We start from the raw sequence: 21,042 nt of genomic DNA, 5'->3' as shown, positions 1-21,042 counted from the left end.
TCCTATAGATGTTCAAATGAACGGTTTCCAAAACAACAAGTGATTAAAGTAAAGGATTTATTGTAATCTGCTTACAGTCCTTTGCAAAGACAGACATATGTTTTTGCATAAAGATATAAATTGCTTCATTTTAAACTAATTTAGTGTGTTTTTTAAATTATATGAAGACGTTTTGGTGAATTATGAATTGTACCAAACCAAGATTTATTTTTTAAGAGCAATATGGTACAAAAATAAGAGCAGACAGACAATTTGGACTGGGACAGGCATTCAACAGTGAATTTAGAATATGGCTTTGCTGTTTAATCAAGCAAAGTTACCCAGAGACACACAAAGAGCCAGTAACTTTGTTAATACAAAAAGCTGATGCAGACTGTCTCCATCCCAAACCTGGTTGCGTTGAAATTCCGATTTCATAAAAAGTCAGTCTGAGCTAAAAGCTGCTCTTGTTAAGCCATTTCTTCTCTTAGAAGCTCCCAGTCTGCATGCTGTGTATTGATCACCTTCCAAATGTGGCTTTCATATTGCTGTGCATGTAAGTTGGCTGTATTTAAAGATCTGCCTATAAATTAAATTCCTGAAATTGCAACTTATGTAAGAAAAACTCCTCCCTCTGAGTGCAGCTTTCACAGGTTTCCCCTTGCATAAGGCAGATGTCTTCTGAAAGACAGGGTAATGTTGCCTGCATGGTGAACCCTGGAGAAAAATGTTGATCCCAACGCTGCCATCTCCCGGCCTTGGGCTTCTGCAGCTACAACTTTTAGGTTTTGGAAAATAATGCGATTTCACTGAGTACCTGATGATTATCATCACTTTTACAAGATTAATTTGGACTCTATTCAAAGTAGTTTATTTAGTGCAATCATACTGTTAAACTTCCCCAAAGATATTTGTGATTTGGGGCAGAAAAATCACCAAAAAAAAGTGATTTGGAGAGAAAGCCATAAATTGCATCAGTTTCAAACAGATTAGTGAATTAAAAATTTAAGTGCCACTGTCTTGCTTATATGATCTGTAGTTTTTTTTTTTTTCCCCAAAACTGTTGACGTACAAAATTTATTTTTAAAACCTACCTTTTAAAAATCTAAAAACCCTCTAATTATTGTGCGGTCTCCACGCCGTCCTGACTGAACCGTGCCCACTTGCATCTTCCCAGTGCCTCTTGCCAAGACCTACGTGTTCCCATGACCGGTTCCAGGAGTGTAGGATCCCCCCCCCCACCACCCTCTTCCAAGACCGGAAGTGGACAGTTCACCTTTTGCAGACGTAGAGAGTGCACGGAATTTTTTTTCCTCCCTGAAGGAGAAAATTCAATTTTCAGAAATGGGATGAGGATATATGCTCTCTGAGTCGTCGAGGATCCAGTCTCTCTTTCCTAAAGCTGATTCTGCTTCTTGAGAGAAAAGAGGCAGCTTTCGTAAACCTGCAACCCTTCCGGGACATCCTCTGACAGCTGTGTCGTCCAATGACGCCTTCCCGGAGCTGCAGGCATCACAGCGCTTGTCCCCGATGGAAGGAGGATGAAAGCAGAAGCTGGAAAACGTGCTCAAAGCCCCACGAACACCCCGAGCGGGAGACCAAGGACGAAAGTACAGAAAAAGTAGAAAGGCTTAAAGACAACCAAAGAGTTAAGTTTTAAGGGTGGTTATTTACAACAGAGACTGTAAAATGGTAAATTAGATATGAAGCTAAAAAAGGCACAGCTTTCCCTTTCTTAAATACACTGTAAACGGTTCATGATGCATGCAGAACATTACACTTTACAAAAAAAAAAAGTATTTTTTACCTTGTTTAGACAAAGATAGTACTTAAATAGTCTCCAGCAAAATAGAATTCTTTCAAAAATACTTTCCCATTCATCCTATTAACCATTAAAGTTTTTTTTTTTTTGTATGTGTCTCATTTACAAAAGCTCCTTATACCTTATTTTTAGGTCCTTCACAATTTATACATACAGTAATGTACAGCACAGCAAAAGACTGCAAAAATTATTTGTAAAGCCAACACAATAGATACTAGAAATTGAAACCAAGGCATTTGTTTTAACATCTTACCATTCTAATTAAATAAGAAATGGACGAGAGGGGGTGTGGATACCAGTGATGCAGAGAGACACGGGCGAGGCAGAGCCCCCTGCCCCCCCAGGGGCCACCAGTCCCCGCCCCGTGCTCTGTTATTACACAACAGGAATCTGTATATATTTTCTTTTTTTGTTGTTTTTTTTTTAAATAACAAAAGAATATTAATGCCCCATATCAACTCTACGTTTTATGTGCAAACCAGGGGTGAGCTTGAAAAAGTTCGTTAGTCCGTGAACCCTTTTAAAAGGAGCGAACGATACCAGAAACTACACGGCAGAGTTAAAACCTCCATCTGTTAAAGTATCAAAATCAAGAGAGTTATTGACTAGATATGGCTTTTCATCCAGAGGAACGGGAGCGTGTTTTTTAAGCGCTGGGGCTTGGAGAGGGAAGAACCTTCCAGATTGCGCAGGTCTCACCAAGTCCACGTCACCCTGCTTGCCCTGCCTCCAAACCCTCGGCAGGATTTTCAACTTGAGAAACTGCTGGACAAGTGGGGATCGCCCCTCATGTGTTAAAAATAGGATTTCTTGGGTCCTTCGTGGGTGTGGAATAAACACGGGGAAACTTAAGGCAAAGTTCTCCTGGTGAGACGCCTCCCGTCACTTCCTGTGAAAGTAAAGGGTCTTGGCGTTCCCAGACTCCACCTTGGGCAGCTGGTCACTGATGATCTCCACCAGCATCGCGGGGAACTCCACTTTGAGGGCCTGGGACTCCCGGAAGGTGTAGAAGCAAAATTCCAACAAGTCGCTCACCAGCTGCAACACAGACAGACAGGGGCCATGACCATGGGGCCTGATTCTCACCCTGTCCCTGGGCCCCTCTGCATCTTAACACTGCTATAAGCTTACAACAACCTTCCCAGATTCAACCATGTCTAGGAAGCTGCCTAAGTGATGTGGCTAAGTCACCTGCTTTGTGGAAGGAAGAAGGATGCTGGTGTCTGCTGCATGGAACGTGCCTTTCCTGCAAAACAGATTCAAACAGGAGCTGTGTGCTTGTTGACTATTACATGTATCAGTGGCAACAGGGCCAGTAACAGAGTTCACGGAGGCGGGGTCACTGATGGCTCTTTTCAGATTCTCAATTAGAAATGTGTGAACTGGGTGGGACATGCCTGTAGCTTTGGACACTGGAGCTGGGCCTTCCTCAGCCCTGTAAGGGCAGGTGCTGTGCCCCCTCCCCCAAACCCCTGCCAGGCCTGGCTGGGCCCTGACAAAAGAGCAGTGGCCATGGTGGCAGCCAGCCTTCCACCAGCAGCCCCCCAGCCCTCATCTCACGACTGACCTCCTCCCTTCAGGCTCCCCGTCCTGAGCTGGGAGCAGGGCACCACATGCAAAGGGACCTGTGAAGACTCTTGCCCACCTGTGCACCTGGTATTATGCAGACAGACCTTGGTGTGGGCTCTGGAACTGGGAGAGCAGCAAACCTGCCCCCAACCCTTCTTGCCATGGTTGGGAAAACAGCTGAAGACTGCTGACCTTGGCAGATACCAAGAAGGGGAAATTGCAGAAATCCAGCTTTCCCAAGGGGAAATTCCAACACACCATTGGGACGACAAAACTAAATGAATTTGGAAATACTGCAGGTGAAAAGAACTTTACCAATGTTGCCCAAACCCCTGTGAGGCAACACTGCACAGGGCCAAGTTATAAGGTGGTAGCCACCTCTCCCACAGGGGGAAACGGAGAGTGAGTGCCCAATTACCCTAATGGTGCAGGGCACAGCTGGTAAAACCTTCTCTCCAGCAGTGCCCCAAGTACTGAGGGGGGGGGACCTCTATGACTGACAGAAAGAGGGAGACTGGGAAAGAGGCAGATAAAAATACTAAAGGAACAAACCCCTTGAGCTTCTGGGAGTACCATACCTAGGGGTCTCCCTATGGGGTCCACAGTCACCCCCCCAAGCCCTGAGTGCTAAATTCACACCCTCCCCACCCCAAAATCTGTGGTTAGAATCTTGTGCATAGTCCTGAGTGTTGTGGCAAGAGTTCCAGCAGACAAGAATTATGCTCAGAAAACAGGCCGAGATCTGTGGGCCAGGGAGAAACCACAAATTTGAGCCACCTTCTGTAAAACAAAAGAAGTATCCAGTAGCCATAGTGAGGTGTTAAAAACAAGAAGAGGCATAAAAGCTGAAGAATTCTGCCACAAGAGGAAGCAAAAAGAGTGGCACAGGTGTATCCATACAAAGGCAGATAACCCTCAGGTAATGATACCACTGATGAAGAGAGTGCCCTGTCTGAAGGCAACCGGCAAAAATTAAAGGTGGAACCTGTGACTTTAAGTGAAGGGGAAAAAAGCAATACAAAACTACAAGGAACACACAAAAAAACATGTCATCATCTCAAAATAATAATTCTCCAACAACTGAGGTCAAAGGCATGGAATTCTGCAATCTACCTAAATTTGAAATAGTTGTTCTGAAGAAACTCAATGAGCTATGAGAAAACTCAGACAATTCAACAAGATGAAAAAAACAAAAAACAAAAAAACAGGTTCAAAATGAGTTGTTTACCAAATAAATAGAAATTGTAAAAAGAAACAAGCAGAAATTCTGGAATTGAGGAGCTCAAGGAATGAAATGAAAAATACTATGGAGAACATCTGCACTGGACTAGAACAAGTGGAAGAAAGAATAAGTGAGTCAGAAGATTTCAAAATACCCAAGTTAAAGAACAAAGAAAAAAGAATGAAAAAGAGTGAAGAAAACCTATGTTATCTAAGGGATTCCATTAAAAAAAGCTAACATTAGAAAAATCAGGATTCTAGAAAGAAAAGAGATGGAGAAGGGGGCAGAAAATTTATTTAAAGAAATAGCTAAGAACTCCCCAAAGCTGGGGAGAGAAATGGACATCCAAATTCAGAAAGTTAATAGGTCACTCTGTTTTCTCAATACAAACAAGATTTATTCTAAGACATAATGAAACCGTCAAACATCAAAAAAAAAAATCTAAAAACATTAGATTTCTGAGACAAGATGGGGGAGAAGGACTTGAGTTTACCACCTCTCACAAAAACATCAAAATCACAACTATCTGCCAAACAACCACTGACAAAATAGACTGGAAGCTACCAAAAAAGATACCTTACACTCAAAGACAAAGAAGCCACAATGAGATGGTAGGAGGGCTGCTTTCACAATATAAGAAATACCATGCCCACTGGATGGGAGACCCACAAATGAAAAATGTGCCAGAGGCTCTCCCACAGCACTTAGAGTTCCAAACCCCACGTCAGTTTCCCCAGCCTGGAAGCCTGGCATTGAGAAAAGGCGCCTCCAGAGCATTTGGTGTTGGAGGCCAGTAGGGCTTGAGCTTAGGAGTGCCACAGGACTGGGGGAAACAGACTCCATTCTTGGAGGGTGCACACAGGTTTCATGGGCACCAAGTCCCAGGGCAAAGCAGAGACTCCATAAGAATCTAGGCCAGACCTACCTCCGTGTCTTGGAGAGTCTCCTTGGGATACAGGGGTCAGGTGTGTCTCACTGTGGGGGCTGGAGGTGGAGGTCTCAGGGAATAATCATCAGTGTAAACTCCCCTGGGGGCTGCCCTTTTGGAAAAATCTGGCCCCACTCAACAGCACACCAGCACCAGTGCTGAGAAGCCCCAGGCCAAACAACAAACAGACGGGCTGCCCTAAGTCCTCCCAGGTACCCAGCTGCCTCTAATTACACCCAGTGACACAGCCTGCCTACCAGGGGGACAAGACTAAGTTCTACTGGCAAGTGGGCAGGCCCTAGTCTCTCACATCAGGAAGCCTGCCACAAACCCCTGGGTCAACTTCACCCACCAGGGAGCAGATACCAGAAGTGAAAGAGGCTACAACCCTTGCAGCCTGCACAAAGACCACAAAGGCAAACATCTAGATAAAATGAAATGGCAGAGAAATGCATTCCAGACAAAGGAACAAGACAAAACCCCAGAAGGATAACTAAGTGAAGTGGAGATAAACAGCTGAAAATCTGCCGGCCAGAAGGAAGTGGCACAATATACTTACAGCAATGAAAGGAAAAAACCAACAACTAAGAATACTCTGCCCAGCAAGGCTCTCGTTGAGATTTGACAGAGAAGTCAAAAGTTTTACAGACAAGCAAAAGCTAAGAGATTTCAGCACCACAAGACCAGCTTTACAACAAATGAACTTCTCTAGGTGGAAAGGAAAAGGCCATAATGAAAGATCTTAGAGGAAAGCATAGGCAAAACACTCTCTGACATAAATTACAGCAGTATCTTCTGAATCCACAGCCTAAAGTAATGAAAATTAAATAAAAAATAAACAAATGGGACCTAATTAAACTTAAAGGCTTTTACATGGGAAAGAAAAATCATAAACACAACAAAAAGACAACCTATAGAATGGGAGAAAATATTTGCAAATGAAGTGACCAACCAGGGATTAATCTACAAAACATACAAGCAACACATGCAACTCAATATCAAAAAAAAAACCAACCCAATCAAAAAAGTGGGCAGAAGGTCTAAACAGACATTTCTCCAAAGAAGCACACAGATGGCCAAAAAACACATGAAAAGATGCTCAACATTGCTAATTATTAGAGAAATGCAAATCAAAACTACAAGGAGATATCACCTTACACCAGTCAGAATGACCAGCATCAAAAAGTCTACTTAATGCTAGAAAGGGTGTAGAGAAAAGGGAACCCTTCTATACTGTTGGTGGGAATGTAAATTGGTACAACCGCTGTGGAAAACAGTATGGAGATTCCTCAAAAAACTAAAAATAGAACTACCATATGATCCAGCAATCCCACTCCTGGGTATACATCCAGAGAAAGCAATAATTTGAAAAGATACATTACCCCCCCCAATATTCCCTGCAGCACTATTTACAATAGCCAAGACATGGAAACAACCTAAGTGCTCATCAATAGAGGAATGAATAAAGAAGATGTGGTATGTGTAAGAAAGAATGAAATCATGCCATTTGCAGCAATATGGGTGGACCTAGAGATTATCATACTAAGTGAAGTAACTCAGAGAAAGACAAACATCATATGATATCATTTACGTGTGGAATATAAAAAAAGGATACAAATGAACCTATCTGGAGAACAGAAACAGACCACAGACTTTGAAAACAAACTATGGTTACCAAAGGCGACAGGTTGTGGGAGGGATGCAATGGGGGTTTGGGATTGGCATAGGCACTGTGGTATATGGAATCATTGGCCAACGGGGACCTGCTGTATAGCACAGGGAACTCTACCCAATATTCTGTGATAATATATACAGAAAAATAATCCAAAAAAGAATGGAAGTGTGAATATATATAACTGAATCATTTTGTTGTACAGCAGAACTTATCACGGCAGAACTATACTTCAATAAAACTTTAAAAAAAAAGAATTCCAAAAACAGCCAGGGGAAAAAAAGAATACAATCGACAAAGGGACTCCCATTAGGCTATCAGAAGATTTCTCAGCAGAAACCCTATAGTCCAGGAGAGAGTATAATCACATATTCTAAATGTTAAAAGAAAAAATTGCCACCCAAGAACTATCTAGCAAAGTTAGCTTTCAAATACATAGGAGAAAGAGACCTTCCAAGACAGACAAAAGCTGAGAGAGTTCATCACCACTAGATGCGCCCTGCAAGAAATGCTTAAAGGTGTATTTCAAGCTAAAATGAAGAGATACTAATCAGTAAAAGGAAAACATATTAAAGTATACAATATTCTGGTAAAAGGTAAATATACAGCCAGACTTAGAAAATTCTAATTCTATAATAGGATGGTATGTTAGCTACCTGATTCTAGGTAAGGTCAAAGTACAAAGGTCAAAGAAAAAGAATATTAAAAATAACTATAGTAACTATATTGTTAAATACATAATATAAAACAGGTAGATAATGACATCAAAAATATAAAAGGGGTAGCTTGTGTAGACAATTGAAGCTAGGTTGCTATGAATTTGAAATGGACTGTTTTATTTATACAATGTCTTATATAAGCTTCATGGTAAACCCAAACCAAAAAACCCAGAGTAGATAAAAAAAGGTGAAGGAAAACAGAGCATACCACAATGCCATTTATGACAAACCCACAGAAAATATAATACTTAATGGAGAAAAGCTGAAAGCCTTTCCACTAAAATATGGACAAGATAAGGATGTCCACTCTCACCGCTGTTATTCAACACAGTACTGGAAGTCCTAGCCACAGCAATCAGACAAACAAAAGAAATAAAAGGCATCCAAGTAGGAAGAGAAGAGGTGAAACTTTCACTGTATGCAGATGACATGATACTATATATAGAAAACCCTAAGGACTCAACCCAAAAACTACATGAACTGATCAACAAATTCAGTAAAGTAGTAGGATATAAGATTAACATTCAGAAATCAGTCGCATATCTGTATACTAACAATGAAATATTAGAAAAGGAATAGAAAAATACACTTTAAAATTGCACCACAAGAAAATCAAATACCTTGGAATACACCTGACCGAGGACGTATATGCTGAGAACTATAAAACATTAATCAAGGAAATTAAAGAAGATGTAAAGAAATGGAAAGATATTCCGTGCTTCTGGGTTGGAAAAATTAGTATTGTAAAAATGGCTACCCAAAGCAATCTACAGATTCAATGCAATCCCTATCAAATTACCCATGACATTTTTTTCACAGAACTAGAACAAACAATCCAAAAATTTATATGGAACCACAAAAGACCCAGAATTGACAAAGCAATTCTGAGGAACAAAAACCAAGCAGGAGGCATAACTCTCCCAGACTTCAGGCAATATTACAAAGCCACAGTCATCAAGACAGTGTGGTACTGGTACCAAAACAGACATGCAGACCAATGGAACAGAATAGAGAACCCAGAAATAAACTCAGACACCTATGGTCAATTAATCTTTGACAAAGGAGGCAAGAACATAAAATGGGGAAAAGACAGTCTTTTCAGCAAGTATTGCTGGGAAACCTGGAGAGCCGTATGCAAATCAATGAAACTAGAACACACTGTCACACCATGCACAAAAATAAACTCACAATGGCTGAAAGACTTAAATATAAGACAAGACAACATCTAACTCCTAGAAGAGAACATAGGCAAGACATTCTCTGACACCAACCTTATGAATATTTTCTCAGGTCAGTCTCCCAAAGCAACAGAAATAAGAGCAAAAATAAACCAACGGGACTTAATCTAACTGACAAGCTTTTGCACAGCAAAGGAAAACAAAGAGAAAACAAAAAGACAGCTTACAGAATGGGAGAAAATCGTTTCAAATGATGCAGCTGACAAGGGCTTAATCTCTAGAATATACAAGCAACTTATACAACTCAACAGCAAAAAAGCCAACAACCCAATGGAAAAATGGGCAAAAGACCTGAAGTGACATTTTTCTCAAGGAAGATATACAGATGGCCAACAAGCACATGAAAAAATGCTCAACAGTCCTGATTATTAGAGAAATACAAATCAAAACTACCACAAGATACCACCTCACACCAGTCAGATGGCCATCATTAATAAGTCCACAAATAACAAATGCTGAAGTGGGTGTGGAGAAAAGGGAACTCTCTCGCACTGTTGGTGGGAATGTAAGCTGGTACAACCACTATGGAGATCAGTATGGAGATACCTTAGAAATCTGTACATAGAACTACCATATGACCCAGCAGTCCCACTCTTGGGCATATATCCGTACAAATCTTTCCTTAAAAAGACATATGCACCCACATGTTCATTGCAGCTCTATTCACAATAGCCAAGACATGGAAACAGACAACTGGATTAGGAAGATGTGGTGTATATATATACAATGGAATACTACTCAGACACAAAAAAGAACGAAATAATGCCATCTGTGGCTACATGGATGGAACTAGAGACTCTCCTACTGGGTGGAGTAAGTCAGAAAGAGAAAGACAAATACCATATGATGTCACTTATATCTGGAATCTAATATAAGGCACCCATGAACCTTTCCACAGAAAAGAAAATTATGGACTTGCAGAATAGATTTGTGGTTGCCAAGGGGGAGGGAGTGGGGTGGGTGGGGAGCTTGGAGTTAATAGATACAAACTATTGCCTTTGGAATGGATTAGCAATGAGATCCTGCTGTGTAGCACTGGAAACTATGTCTAGTGACTTATGATGGAGCATGATAATGTGTGAAAATAGAATGTGTACATGTATGTGTAACTGGGTCACCATGCTGTACAGCAGGAAAAAAGTATTGGGGAAATAACTATTAAAAAAAAACAATGGAAAATCATCCATTTACAAAGGTAGGCAGAAATAGGAAACAGAAACAATGGAAATTCAAAACCATCAGAGAAAAAAAATAGGATGGCATCACTCAGTCCTTACATACCAATAAAAACTCTGAATGTAAATGGGTTGAATTCACCATCAAAAGACATAGAGTGGCTGGATGTGTGAAAAAACAAGACCCAAATATGTGCTGCCTACAAGAGACTTATTTCAGTTTTAAGGACACACAGAGGCTCAGAGTGACAGGACAGAAAAAGATGTTCCATATAGGTGGAATCCAAAACAAAGTGGGAATCACTATATTTAGACAAAAGCGACCTTAAGCCAAAAATGGTAACAAGACATAAAGGTCAATATATGATGATAAAGGGGTAAATTTATCAAGAAAACATAACAATTGTACATATATTCACATGTTACACCAGAGTACCTAGATATATTAAGCAAACGCTAACATATTTGATGGGGGAAATAGACAAAATACAATTAAAGGACTTAAACAGGACTTAAATACTCTACTTGCAGCAATGAACACATTGTCCAGGCAGAAAATCAAGAAGGAAACCCTGTACCTTACTCATACATTAGGCCAAACAGACCTAACAGCAATTAATAGAACATTCCATCCAATAGAAGCAGAATATACATTCATGTCAGGTGCACATGGGACACTCTCCAGGATTGACCATATGATAGAACATAAAATAAGTCTCAGTATATTTACAAAGAGTGAAATTATACCAAGTATCTTTTCTGACCACAATGATATGAAATTAGAAATCAATAAGAGGAGTTCCCGTCGTGGTGCAGTGGTTAACGAATCCGACTAGGAACCATGAGGTCGCGGGTTCGGTCCCTGCCCTTGCTCAGTGGGTTAACGACGATCCGGCGTTGCCGTGAGCTGTGGTGTAGGTTGCAGACGCGGCTCGGATCCCGCGTTGCTGTGGCTCTGGCGTAGGCCGGTGGCTACAGCTCCGATTCAACCCCTAGCCTGGGAACCTCCATATGCCGCGGAAGTGGCCCAAGAGATAGCAACAACAACAACAACAACAACAAAAAAAAAGACAACAACAACAAAAAAAAAAAAAAAAGAAGAAATCAATAAGAGGAAAGCTGGAAAATCTACAAATGGGTAGTAATTAAAGAACACATTCCTGAACAACAAATGAGTCAAAGAAAAAAAAGATATCTGAAAACAAATGAAAATGGAAACACAACATATCAAAACCCATGGGATATTGCAAAAGCAGTTCTGGAAGGGGATTAGGGTGATACAGGTATTTATCAAGAAAATAGAGACTTCTCAAATAAATTACCTAACTTTAAACCTCAAGGAACCAGGAAAACAAAAAGAACCAACTAAGCCCAAACATATCAGAAGGAAGAAAATGACAAAGATCAGAATGGAAATTAAGACCAGAAAAACAATGGGAAAAAAAAAACTCTCAATGAAACTAAGAATTGGTTTTTCAAAAAGAGATACAAAACTGACAAACCTTTAGCTAGAAAGGTAAGAAAAAAAGAAGACTCAAATAAAATCAGAAATTAAAGAGAAGTTACAACCGATTCTACAGAAATACAAAGACTCAAAAGAGACTACTATGAACAATAATGTGCTTATAAGTTGGATAACCTGGAAGAGATGGATAAATTCCTAGAAACATACAACTTGTTCAGATTGAATCAAGAAGAAACAGACAATATGAATTAATCAATAACAAGGAGACTGAATCAGTAGTAAAAAATTTCCAAATATAAAAACCCTAGACCAGATGGCTTCACTGATAAAATTCTACCAAACATTTAAAGAATTAATGTCAATCCTCAAACTCTTCTGAAAAACTGAAGTAGAGGGAATACTTCCAAACTTATTTTGCCAGACCAGCATTATCCCAACATCAAGGCCAAAGACACTTCAAGAAAACTATAGACCAACATCCTTGATGACTACAGATGCAAAAATTCCCAACAGAAAATTAGCAAACCAAATTCAACATTACAGTAAAAGGATTATACACTGCAATCAAGTGGGATTCATCCCTGGGATGCAAGGATGGTTCAACATATACAACTCAATAAATGCAGTACACTAAATTAACAGAATGAAAAATAAAAATTATATGATAATCTTAATAAATTCAGAAAAAGCATTTGACCAAATACACCATCCTTTCATGATTAACAACCCTCAACAAATTTAGTATAGAGGGGAATATACCTCAACATAATAAATTTACATATCACAAACCCACAGCCAACATTATATTCCATGAAGAAAGACTGAAATCTTTTCCTCTAATATCAGGAACAAGACAAGGGTGCCCATTCTCACTCCTCTTAATCACTATAGTACAGAAAACCCTAGCTAGAACAACTAGTAAAGACAGAGAAACAAAAGGCATCCAAATCAGAAAATAAGAAGTAAAACTATCTGTTTGCAGATGATATGATCTTACATATATAAAATCTTAAAGACAAAAAAAAAATCCCAAAACTGTAGGAACTAATTTAAAAATGGAACAGGGAGTTCCCATTGTGGCTCAGTGAATTAAGAACCCAACATAGTGTCCATGAGGATGCAGGTTTGATCCCTGGCTTCTCTTAGTGAGTTAAGGATCTGGCCTTGCTGCAAGCTGTGGCATATGTCATGGATGCAGCTTGGAGCCAGCATTGCTGTGGCTGTGGAGTAGGCCTGAGGCTGCAGCTCTGATTTGACCCCTAGCCCAGGCTTCCATGTGCCACAGATGCAGACATAAAAAGAGGAAAAAAAAGTAAAAATTGAATAAAGTTGCAGGATACATAGTCAACACACAGAAGTCCACTGTATTTCTATATACTAACAATGAAACCTGAAAAAAAGAAAACTATCCCATTCACAATAGGATCAAAACAATAAATTAGGAATAAATTTAACCAAAGAAGTGAAAGATTTATACACTGAAAACTACCAAGACTATGTTGAAAGAAGCTGAAGAAGACACAAATGGAAAGACATCCTGTGTTCATGAATCAAAGAACAATATTGTTAATGTGTCCACGCTACCCAAACCATGTATAAATTCAATACAATTCCCATCAAAATTCCAATGGTATTTTTCATAGAAATAGAAAAAACAATCCTAAAATTTGTATGGAACCACAAAAGACTTCAAATAGACAAAGCAATCTTGCAAAAGAAAAATAGAGGCATCACTTTTCTTCATTTCAAACTATACTACAAAATCACAGTAATTAAATAATGTGGTAATAGCAAATAAATAGATGCATAGACTGGTGGGCCAGAAAGAGAGCCCAGAATAAATCCCTTCATTTATGATCAACTAATATTTTACAAGGGAGCCAAGAACACTCAATGGAGAAAGTATAGTCTCTTCAACAAATGGTGTTGGGAACACCGGACAATCACACATAGAAGAATGAAACTGGACCCCTATCTTATATTACTCACAAAAATTAGCTCAAAATGGTCTGAAGACATAAGACATGATGCTGCAAAATCATAGAAGAAAACACAGGAAAGAAGCTCCCTGACATTAGTTTTGGCAATGATTTTCTGGATATGACATCAAAAGCTTATCAAGTAACAAAAGCATAGTTCAACAAGTACAGCTCCATCTAGCTAAAAAGCTTTTGCAGAGCGAAAGAAACAATCAAAAGATGAAAAGACAAACCACAGAATAGGTACAGAATAGGAGACAATATCTTCAAATCATGTATCAGATAAGGGATTAACAGCTAAAACATATAAAAACTCATATAACTCAATAATAAAAATTTGATTAAACAATAGGCAGAGGAACCGAATAGACATTTTTCCAAAGAAGACATCTAAATGGCCAACAGGTACATGAAAAGATGCTCCACATCACTAATCAGGGAAGTGTACATCAAAACCACAATGCAGTATCAACTCATTGGTATTTCACTGATAACAGATGGTGACACCTGTTAGAGACAACAGCTATTAGAATGCGATCACCAAGAAGAGAAGAGAAACAGGTTAGTGAGGATGTAAAGAGAAGCGATCCTCTGTGCTGCTGTTCGCAGGGACTGCAAAGTGGTTTGGCCACTATGGAAAATGGTACGGAGGTTCCTCAAAACATTATAACCAGAACTACCATATGCTCCAGCAACTCCACTCCTGCAGATGTATCTGAAGGAAAGGAGAAAAGAGTATCAAAAAGATACATGTTCTCTACATGTTTGCTGTCCCTCCATTCACAATAGCCAAGATGTGGAAACAACTTAAGTGTCAACAGATGAATGGATGAAGCAGATGTAATACACACACGCACGCACACATGGAATTTTTCAGCCATGAGAAGGAAATTCTGTTTTTGCAATAATTTTGATGAGGGCATTATGCTAAGTGAGGTGAGCCTGACACAGAAAAACTACTGCTTATATGTGGAATCTAAAACAGCCAACTCCTAAAAACAGAGAGTAAAGTGGTGGTTCCCAGGGGGATGGGGGAATTAGGGACATTTTGTTTGGGGTACAAACTTGCAACCAGCAGTTAAGTCCTAGAGATCGAATGCATCCATAGTGATTATAGGCAACAATGCTGTTTTATAAAGCTGCTAAGAGACTAGATCTTAACTGTTCCTACCACAAAAAAGAAATGATTATGTGACATGACAGAGATGTTAACTAATGCTGTGGTAGTGATCACATAATCATTATGCAATATAGAAATGTATCAAAGTAATCATACATTTCTATCTTAAACTCATACAATGTTACATGTCAATTATAGCTCAATTTAAAAAAGGTACCATCAGAAAAATCTCTCAAAAGAATGGTTTTTATTTTTTTTTGTTTTTTAGGGCCACACCCATGGCATATAGAGGTTCCCATGCTAGGGGTCTAATTGGAGCTACAGCTGCAGGCCTACATCACAGTCACAACAATGTTATATCTGAGCCAAGTCTGCAACCTGCACCACAGCCCATGGCAACGCCAGGGACCAAACCCGCAACTTCATTTTTCCTAGTCGGATGCATTTCCGCTGCGCCATGATGGGAATTCCAAAAGACTGGTTTTTAAATCCTCACCAAAAAGCATTTCTTGGCCAAAAGCTTAGTGGTGACTATGTTCAGTGTATCAGCTAAATTCTTGGCTTATAGGAGGCATTTGGGGAACTTAGTGGGGTGTTCTGGGGCTCTGAGCTATTATCACTGGCAGCAAAGTTGCCATCTAGAAGGGGTATCTTTTGTTGATTCACTATTTTGAAAACTGCCCTCTGTCAAGGGCCAGCCCTCATGGACTCGGACATCTGGATTCACGTGTGCCCCTGAAGCAGGAGACAGGCCTCAATGGGGCTACTTGCTCTCAGGTGAGCTCTGCTGCAAATGCTGGGCAAATGGACCCCCTGCAGGGCTTTCCCATGTGGTTGCACAGGGCTTGTTCCCCACCTTAGGCTGGTGTGGGCTCGAGCAGGTGGGCTAAACCAGGTGCCCAGAAGTGGGCTGCTGTGGGAAGTAGGCTGCTCAACATCTCCTGCAAAGCCAAGGAGATGCTGCAAAGTTCACCCCCGCCCCCACCCACCAGCATCTGATTGTTATTTGAGGTTGCATTTTACATTCCTTCTTCATCACCATTTTTATAAATTCAACACCAGCCACTGATCTCTGGTCAGTGATGAATATTCAGTCTTCAAAATATGGTGCTTCACTGCTGTGCTAAGCAAGATGGGTTCAATTTCCTTCTAATTTTTTTTGTACTTAAATTTATTTAATTTCCACCCTGTTTAAGTTTCCTTGTGTTACGAGCCTCGTTCTAGATCGCAGTTCCGCCTTCTCGTGAATAAGGTCTATTGTACATGTGAAAAACACAAAGAAAAATGACACAATGGAAAAGCAGAAAGTAGAGCTTAAAGATAAAGGGATAATTAGAACATTGCTGAACAAAGGAAATCTAATGAAAGGGTTGTGTCTGAAATGCATTGGCATGTTACTGTATATAGAAGTATGAACTTTGGCTAATTTTGTTTTCAATATTTCCTAGATCCTTTGTGCAAATGTATACTTCACAAGGCAGTGGAAAAATCTAAACCAATTCATATTTAGAAGTTACCAACTTTAATATCTGGTTAAATCAAGATTAAGCTTAAATCAAGACTAAGCCATTCAATCTTTACTTCAATGTCTGAAAGAAAAGGAACACTGAGCAATGAGGTGCAGATGCCATTGGCCAAGGACCAAGGGCTCTTCTGAGCCAGGTAGGATCCTGCAGTAGAAACCAAGGTGGCCGAATTTCTTTTTTTGACTCCATCATGCCACTGAAGGAATGAGAGAGTTTGGCTAAATATGGCTTCCAGGCCAAATCTGTCCTAATAATGATTTTTGTTTTTTCCACTTTTAAATGGTTGGGGGCGGGGGAGGGGGAAGAGTATTTTGTGACATGTGATGATTAGATGAAAAAGTTTTACTGGGACACAGCCATGCCCATTCATGTAGATACTACCTGCAGCTGCTTTCAGGCTACAATGGCAGACCCGAGTAGCTGTGACAAAGCCCATGGGCCCACAAAGCCTCCAGCATTTACTACCTGATCCTTTGTGGAAACACTGCTGGCCCTGGACTGAAAGGCACACCAGGGATTTAGTAAACAGCTATGGGAGAGCGGGTTTTGGGTGTTTGCGAAAATAAATAAATCAGGAGTAACATGTCTCCTGATTTCAGAAATGTTAAAGGTGGTGGTGGGGAAAGTCTATGAATCAGGTGATATGGTGGTGGCGAGATCTGGTGTTCCAAATATTATACAGATCCTCCCAGCCTTTAAGAAACGCTTTAGAAAGAATTCTTGTCCATAAAGGGGTTGAACTAGGTAACTGAAGACACTGTCCTGCTTAAAGGCTCCAGCATTTGTCATTTACATGGAGAGCTGCCATCACTGCTTCCAGTTTGGGCCATGTATTCAGGAGTTTACAGTTGATTCTCATCGTTTTTGCGGTAGTTACTTTCTATAAAGTCGTGGCCAAGAGTAAATTAGCCAATATGGAACCTCGGCTCCTAGGGAAATGCAGGGTTAGGTTCCCACAAGCTACTGATCATGACATTTTTCATTAGATAATCAATACCTGACATTGTTTTATGTGTGTTTCTTTTTAAAGACGCCTTATTCAAAGTACGCTGCCAATTCCTTTACACAGAACTCATGCCTGAACGAAGCTTGAACACACTCATTTTCTCCAGAAGGCACATCATAGCCTCTTGTGCTGAGGAACATAAGACAGTGTGTGAGGGGGTACATTTAGGAACAATTTTAAACAGCAAAAATCACCAACAAAAATCCAAAAACAAACCAACAAAAGACATATGGCACTAAATAGTCCACGACAAGAACACTTAACTGTACTGAGAGCTGAAAGAAGAAGGCAGAATGTCACCTTGCTTGACCTTGTTGGCAACGTACTCATTTGATGACAAAGTTTTCACTGCTCTGTACATGTCTGTGAATGAGTGTGACAATGCCCTGAGTAGTGACTGATTTGAGGGTTACAAGTACATTTTAACGAGTCGACAAATTCATAAATACAGAATCTGCAAAAATAAAGATGACTGGCTATGTGCGAAATCATACACACTTTCTAATCCCATGAACCATGACCTTGATAAATAAAATTGATCCACTGGCATCTTCCCAGCCTTTTACATCTCAGTCATTTAAAATGATGAGCCCAGGTCTAAAACAATACTGGTAATAACGCTCCTCCTTTCTATTGCTTAACAGCATTTCCTTCCCTTATGAAATTTCTTCACTGCTGTTTTCTGGGTGTCAAATTCGGCCTTTGTGTTTAATGTGCAGTGATTTACTTTGAAAACTTCTATTAGTTCCATGTGTCTTTGGAGGTACAATTTTTTTTCTAGATAGTGTTTAAAATTGCGAAAAATATAAAAACATTTGTAATAAATGAAATGGAATTGGCAGATTTTTTAAGAGTGTTTAACCCTGTAAACTTTCCTAATGCTAATCTAAATAAGATATTCTCATTTAAATTTTTTTTCCCCAGACCTTTAGCCTCTCTAAGATTTTAGACTACTGTTCAATCGTGTTATGTAATCAATAATTTTTGGATACCTGGATAATTTCCTGATAAGAAAAATACACTGTATCCATGAAAAATAGCTTTACATTTCCCTTATTTACTTTCATATAAAGAGTGACTATAAATTAAGGAGATACACAAATGTCTTTTTTTTTTTTTTTTTTTTTTTGGCCGCCTCCACAGCATGTGGAAGTTCCCAGACCAGAGACTGATCCTGCCCCACTTCAGTGACAATGTTGCATCCTTAACCAGTAGGTCACCAGGGAACCTTGCAACTATCTTTAAATGATATTAAATACATTTAGCTTACCATCTTAAAACTCATTTAAATAAAATAAAAAATGTACGCTCGTAAAAATATTAGCTATGCTGACTTTGGTTCCTTCTAGATTTTTCTTGGAGCTTAAATAATGACAGTTAGTGAATTTTGTTAAAAGCCAAAAAAACCGCAAAACTGGCCTGAGTTTTAAGTTCCCTTTCAGTGTATCTGTGTCTTGTTCTCTTCGGTCCTCATGCCTGGATCCATTGATGCTTCTGCCTTTCACAGCCCTGCAACCTCCTCTCACAGACACATGTGTTCAGGCCCCACACGCTGCCAACTGCTCTTCATATGCATCCCCCCACTGATCAACACGATCATAAATAGATTACATGATGCTTGGGACAGGCCGCGTTATTTGTTGGGCGCAGTGCCAAATGAAACTAGGGGGCCCCTTGTTCAAAGTCCACTAAGAATTTCAAGATGGCATCAAACCAGAGCATCAAACCAAGAGGGAGGCTCTTTCATGTGTGGGGTCCCGACGTGACAGCTAAGCTCCCAGGAGCCACAGGGCTCACCAGGTGCAGGGCTGGCTCTGCACCGTTGGCCCCACAGGTGCTTCTCACCCTCGCCGGCGCCTGCCTCCTGGGCCTGCCTCCCCTATGCGCCAGGGAGAATGCATTTAGCCACTCCCTGCCTTAAGCCTTTTCTCTATAAAAAACATAAAAAATGAGTAAATATTACTAGTACTCCCTTTTTATAGAGAAAGGAATTAAGGTGAGGTGATGAGGTGTAAATAGTAACATTTACTCATCCTTACCTTATGGAGATAGTAGAAGGATTTAATGACAGAGCTTACTGAGAAAGGCACAAGGTAAATCCCAGGTATTATATAGTTATTTTAAATTGTAAGAAGTGGGATTCAGGCCGCATAAGAAGGGGGATTTCTTGACACAGGTGTTAGACAATGAGATAATTTTCCAAAATCTTCCCTAGGCAGATTTCAGATTAGGAGGAGATTTCTGGATGTCAGATGTGATGTTCTATGCACATGGCTTCTCCGACCTTCAGTGGATCTTAATCCTATGACATCATAAATCTCATGGAGTCAGGTGGAAATGTGCAGTTCCCTTAACCTTCCCAATCAAGGCAAGGTCTGAGTTTCTACCCAGCGTTCCTACAGGACTTCATTCTCTTGCAGATTGCCAAAACTAGCCGTAAATAACAGCACAGGTTCGATGGGTATGCTTAGGAAACTTATGAAATGAAATACAAAGCCAAAGGAGTGGTTATCATAACAAAAATGCCTTTGTCCCCGCTTGAAATAAATTGGGATCAGACACAACTTTTAATTCTGCCAGTTAAAGATGAAAAGAAACAAACTACCATTATTATAAGTTCATAGGAGAACAAGTTTGACACCAAGAAAAAATCCATGGAATGGGAGAAAAATAAACAAAATAAGGAAATATATTTTTTATCTAAAACAAAACAAAAACACTCATGCAATGGGAGAAAATACTTGCAAATTATATATTGGATAGGGGTTAAAATTCAGAACACATTAAGAATTCCTACAGCTCAACAACAACAACAAAAACCGAATTTTTAAAAATGGGCAAAGAAATTGGACAATTCTCCAAAGATGACACACAAATGGCCAATAAGTACATGGAGAGATGTTCAATATCACTAATCACAAGGGAAATGCAAACCAATACCACAACGAGATACAAGTTAAAAGCCTATTAGGGGAGTTCCCACTGTGGTGCACTGGGTTAAGGATCTGGCATTGCTGCAGCTGTGGCGTAGGTCACAGCTGCAGCTTGGATTTGATCCCTGGCTCAGGAACTTCCATATGCTGTGGGGGCAGCCAAAAGCAGAAAAATAAAAAAACCAACCAAAAAACCCCAAACAGATAAACCCATTAGGGTGGCCACTATCCAGAAACCCCAGCAAAAGTAACAAGCGTTGATGAGGATGTAGAGAAAGTAGAACCCTTGTACCCTATCAGTGGGAAAGTAAAAAGCTGGAAAAGGGTTTGATGGTTCCTTGACAAAATTAAACAGAGAATTATCCTATAACCAAGCAATCCTATTTCTAGGAACATACCCCTAAAACTGAAAGTAGGGTCTCAGAGATACATGCACAACCATGGCCATAGCAGCATTATTCATCATAGCCAAGGGGTAAAGCGATTGTCTGCTGGCAGACGAATGAATAAACCAAATGTGGTCTAGACATACAGTGGAATATTATTTGCCTTAAGATGGAAGGAAATTCTGACACATGCTACAACCTGGATGACAAAGGAGGATATCATACTACGTGAAATAAGCCAGTCTCAAGAAAACAAATACTAGGGTGATCAGATTCAGAGACAGGAAGTAGCAGGGTGGTTGT

The 21,042-nt window shown here is 39.9% G+C and overlaps 1 protein-coding gene across 4 annotated transcripts in view; it reads right to left on the bottom strand.

Moving 5' to 3' along the window:
• Positions 395–21,042, bottom strand: part of NR3C2 (nuclear receptor subfamily 3 group C member 2) — a 365,879-nt gene continuing 345,231 nt past the window's right edge. For 3 of the 4 annotated variants that reach the window (XM_021100657.1, XM_013978840.2, XM_013978839.2), the window contains exon 9: positions 395–2,839. In XM_021100657.1, the coding sequence (XP_020956316.1) occupies positions 2,684–2,839 (156 nt within the window). In that variant the 3' untranslated portion in view covers positions 395–2,683. The remainder of the gene's footprint in view (positions 2,840–21,042) is intronic. The other variant, XM_013978843.2, reaches the window with a different exon arrangement.

The sequence above is a fragment of the Sus scrofa genome, chromosome 8, assembly GCF_000003025.6.
Source record: "Sus scrofa isolate TJ Tabasco breed Duroc chromosome 8, Sscrofa11.1, whole genome shotgun sequence".
NCBI lineage: Eukaryota > Metazoa > Chordata > Mammalia > Artiodactyla > Suidae > Sus > Sus scrofa.
Note: the sequence above shows the minus strand (reverse complement) of the source record. Positions and strands in the feature narration are given on the sequence as shown.